Here is a 3,883-nt window from a genome sequence, read left to right as displayed (position 1 = left end):
ATTATTTAGGAAACACTATGTTTTTAAATTAAATAATTGCAGATTTAGGAAAAGATAACTCCTTCCATCATAAAGCTACATAATTATTGCTAAACCAAAACTAAAAGAGATGAATTATGGGTAGTAGATGGAGGCATTTTAGAACTATGGACTAGATTAAGGCTGTGGAGCAGCTAGTTCCCTTTTAATGATGAATGTTGAGGGGTATTAATAGACTTGGAGGCTCCTTCTCTAATTAGGTAACAATTTCGGCCTCAAAAGTAAGTTCTAGCTCGAACTAGGGCAGATTGGGCGTTGCACCAATCTTAGCAGCCTAAGTTGAAGTTAGTGGGCCGTTGGGCGTTGTCTAGAATCTCAGTGCTAATCTTGGTTATCGTTGGGTGTTAGTCGGCGGACCGTTGGGCGAGAGTCCCCATCCATGTGATTCCCGAAGCGGGCAGCGGAGACGTCGATGGTCGACCGCTAACCTGGTCAGTGACACTACCTGACATTGAGTCAGCAGACTGTTGGCTAGCTCTAGTGGGTTTGAACCCAAATCCGAGCTTTTTGTATCTTTTTCTAGATATTTTTTTCTATCATTTTTAAACAAACACGTTAAAATATCAAAATGTATAGGATAAACAATTTAACAACATAATTTTTATGTACCACACTCAAAACGAGCCAATTCTAGGCCTTTAACATATGCAAATTCCGTGTTTATCACAACTCCAAAAGCAAATGGAAGAAATAAAGCATCTGCACTATCAAGTTGTCGAGAAAGATGCACACATAGAAGCAAACCCTTTCGTAAGAAATTTAAATACCCATGGTAATATGATAGTTGTGTCTACAGGTCTGAAAGTAGATGCCAATAATTTCGACTTAAGTATGCCACTGATCAATCGAGTAGAGCAAATTGCCTTTATGGGAATAGACACTGAGGATGCTAATCGCTAGTTGACCCAATTCATGAAAATCGTGAGCACGGTCAAGCTAAATGAGGTGGATGATAAAGTCATGAGAATTAGACTCTTTCCATTCTCCTTATTGATTATGTTAAAGAGCGGTATGAAAGTTTACATGTGGATACCGTGACCCTCATGGGATGGCATAGTCAACATGTTTTTCGAAAGTGCCTCAACCATGGTTTTGAAATAGAGCATCAAATAGGAATCCTTTAGAATGGTTATAATGAAAAAATTGCTAGTCTTTTGGATTCAGGGGCGAACGATTCATTTTCGAAAGGATAAGAAAAATTAGCCATGGAAGTGATAGAGTTGCTTAACAATAGTAGAAGTTGGTCAAAGGAAAGACATAACTCGAGGAGAATAGCTTCAGCCGACACTATCGCCATAGATACTTTGGCAAAGGAACTGTGGCAATTTGTTCCAAAATTGACAACATGCGGCCACAAAGAGAAGAATGAGTACCACACACCGAGATGGAGTACATGAACTATGTCCAAAACGGATGCCAGCGTCAAAAATTTAATAATGACACTTATCGCCCTAAATCATAAAACTCTAATATTGTCGCATGATAATTATTCATGAATATAATATAAGATGCAATAATATTCGAATAAGGAAATCAACTCTAATATATTTTACATTAAAAGTGACATGCTTTCATTTTTGGGTTGTCTTACTAAAAGTGCTACATTTCATAAAATAGAAACCATATCAATTCTACTTCATTCTCTATCTAATTAACTAACAAAACAACACTATATAAAATCTTGTATCGAAAACTAAATACTCTAGTGGGACAGATGGAGTATATATTATCATTTCCAAATATTTGAATTACCAAATGATCCCTATGTTATTATAATCAAGGAGGTGTATGCTTGCTTTCTTTAATATGTGGCAAGTGACAAAGAAATCCACTAACACTTAAGTGGAAATCCTACTCCCAAATCCAACTAAAATCCAATACAAAAATGGGACAAGTCCATGAGAAAGAAGCTAGGTAGATGAAGATGGGAAGCAAAAGCAATAGCAACAACAACAACGTGGTGTATGTAGAGAGCATAGTAGTCCCAATGAGCCTCTTCCTCACAATAGGCTACCATGCCTATCTATGGCAAAAGCTCAAAACCAAACCCTCCCAAACCACAATCGGCATGAACATGCTCAAGCGCCGCTCATGGCTGCGGCAGCTCAACCAAGGCGACGACAAGAAGGGCATGCTCGCCGTCCAAAGCCTCCGAAACAGCCTGATGTTCGCCATCCTCACCGCCACGGTGACCGTGATCATCACGCTCTGCCTCGCCGCCCTCACCAACAACGCCTTCAACGCTGCGGACATCCTGGCGGCGTCCGACCTTTTCGGGTCGCAGTCGCCGAGGATCATGGTGCTCAAGTACGCGTCGTCGTCCATATTCCTGCTGGCGAGCTTCCTCTGCAGCTCGCTGGCGGTCGGGTTCTTGGTGGACGCCAACTTCCTGATCAATGCGATCGGGGAGTTTGCTCCCGGGGGAGGAGGATACACGGAGGCGGTGGTGGAGAGGGGGTTTGCGATGGCGGTGGTCGGGAATAGGGTGTTTTGTATGGCGCTGCCGCTTATGTTGTGGTTGTTCGGGCCGCTGCCGGTGGCGATCTCCTCCGCCGCGCTTGTGTGGGGGCTCTATGAGCTTGATTTTGTTGCTTCTCTCTCCACAATTGTTGTTTGATTGACTTGGTACTAGTTTTAATAAATATAGTGAAAAGTGGATGAAAAAAATTAGTGAAATGTGTAGTCTATTAGCAAAAGTAGTAAAAAATAAGAGTGTTAATTAATTGGAGTGAAAGAAAAAGAAAATTGATGTCGATTAATGGGGACGAAGGGAGTAATATAGCTATCTTTCGGTTTTTAATAAAAGTGCTCTTTGTTAAATTTGAATGACTATAAATGTAGGAATAAAAAATGAATGCTATATGCTACGAATTGAATATATCATCTCGATGATCTGATAAAATTTATCCATAACAATAATATGAGACATATAAGACTGGTTTCTACTAGTAATATATTCTCCACTATGGAGTACTATTATGTAGTGTTAGTTGGGTAGTTGTTTCCTTCAATTTATGTATGCGAAATTTTTGAATTAGTGTTGAATGTATATATCTGAACTCTTTACTTCAATCGTTAACATAAAAAAATTAATTCACCTATTTGGCTATTTTAATACGCCTTCAGTCGCGTCATATGATTGATTTCTTTGGGAGTATAAGCCAATGTTATTTATCGAGGGAAGTGAAAAGAATAAAATATAAGATATAAATAAAAAGTTTAAGTAAAAGAAAAAATAAAATAAAAAAGAGCTAAGTGTTATTTTTTTTAGAATGATGGAAATCAATTGTTTGCAATGGGATTGCAATCACTTGTGATGGAACAACTATAATAGGAAAATCAATCATTGATGGAGAGAGGCACTAACTTTGTTCATTACTAAATCTCTTAGTATATTTTTTTTAGACACTCATCGATTATCAAATATCTCATTTTATTTTTAATAATTCAGTATATAAACTCTTCACTTCATAAATGTTTCACTTGTGTTTTATTATAAATCTTTTATCCATCCGATTAGTACCAAGTTGTATTTTTATTGGGTTATCCTATTATTTAAGTCATTTTTTGACAATATCCAACAAACTAAATTTCTCTTACTTTGTATCTTACTTTCTTTCTCATGTTTTTCTTTTTATTTTATTCTCTCAATACTTACGTATTTTATTCTCACTTCATTGTATGCACCAAATATTTTTCCTCAATTTTCATGTCCAAATAATATTCACATTACCCTGAATTCTTTTTCTCATTTTCATTTATAAAACTCTTGTTGGTTCAAAGTGGGACATTTAATATCGAACGAATGGAATAGAATACTATTTCACTCCGTGACTTAAGTACT

At 37.3% G+C, this 3,883-nt stretch overlaps 1 protein-coding gene across 1 annotated transcript; it reads left to right on the top strand.

Moving 5' to 3' along the window:
- Positions 1-1,937: 1,937 nt before the first annotated feature.
- Positions 1,938-2,859, top strand: LOC125199544 (transmembrane protein, putative (Protein of unknown function, DUF599)). The gene has a single exon (XM_089070252.1). It carries the CDS (start codon positions 1,958-1,960, stop codon positions 2,654-2,656), a length of 699 nt encoding a protein of 232 aa, XP_088926378.1. The 5' UTR covers positions 1,938-1,957; the 3' UTR covers positions 2,657-2,859.
- The last annotated feature ends 1,024 nt before the right edge of the window (positions 2,860-3,883 follow it).

The sequence above is a fragment of the Salvia hispanica genome, chromosome 4, assembly GCF_029641045.1.
Source record: "Salvia hispanica isolate PSC_SH4W2 chromosome 4, Shi_PSC_v1, whole genome shotgun sequence".
In the NCBI taxonomy this organism is placed as follows: domain Eukaryota; kingdom Viridiplantae; phylum Streptophyta; class Magnoliopsida; order Lamiales; family Lamiaceae; genus Salvia; species Salvia hispanica.
The sequence above is the reverse complement of the archived record's forward strand: the minus strand, read 5'-3'. Positions and strand labels throughout refer to the sequence as shown.

Excerpts from the sequence above, each read along its gene's own strand:
- LOC125199544 (XM_089070252.1), top strand. The coding sequence starts at position 1,958 with ATGAAGATGGGAAGCAAAAGCAATAGCAACAACAACAACGTGGTGTAT.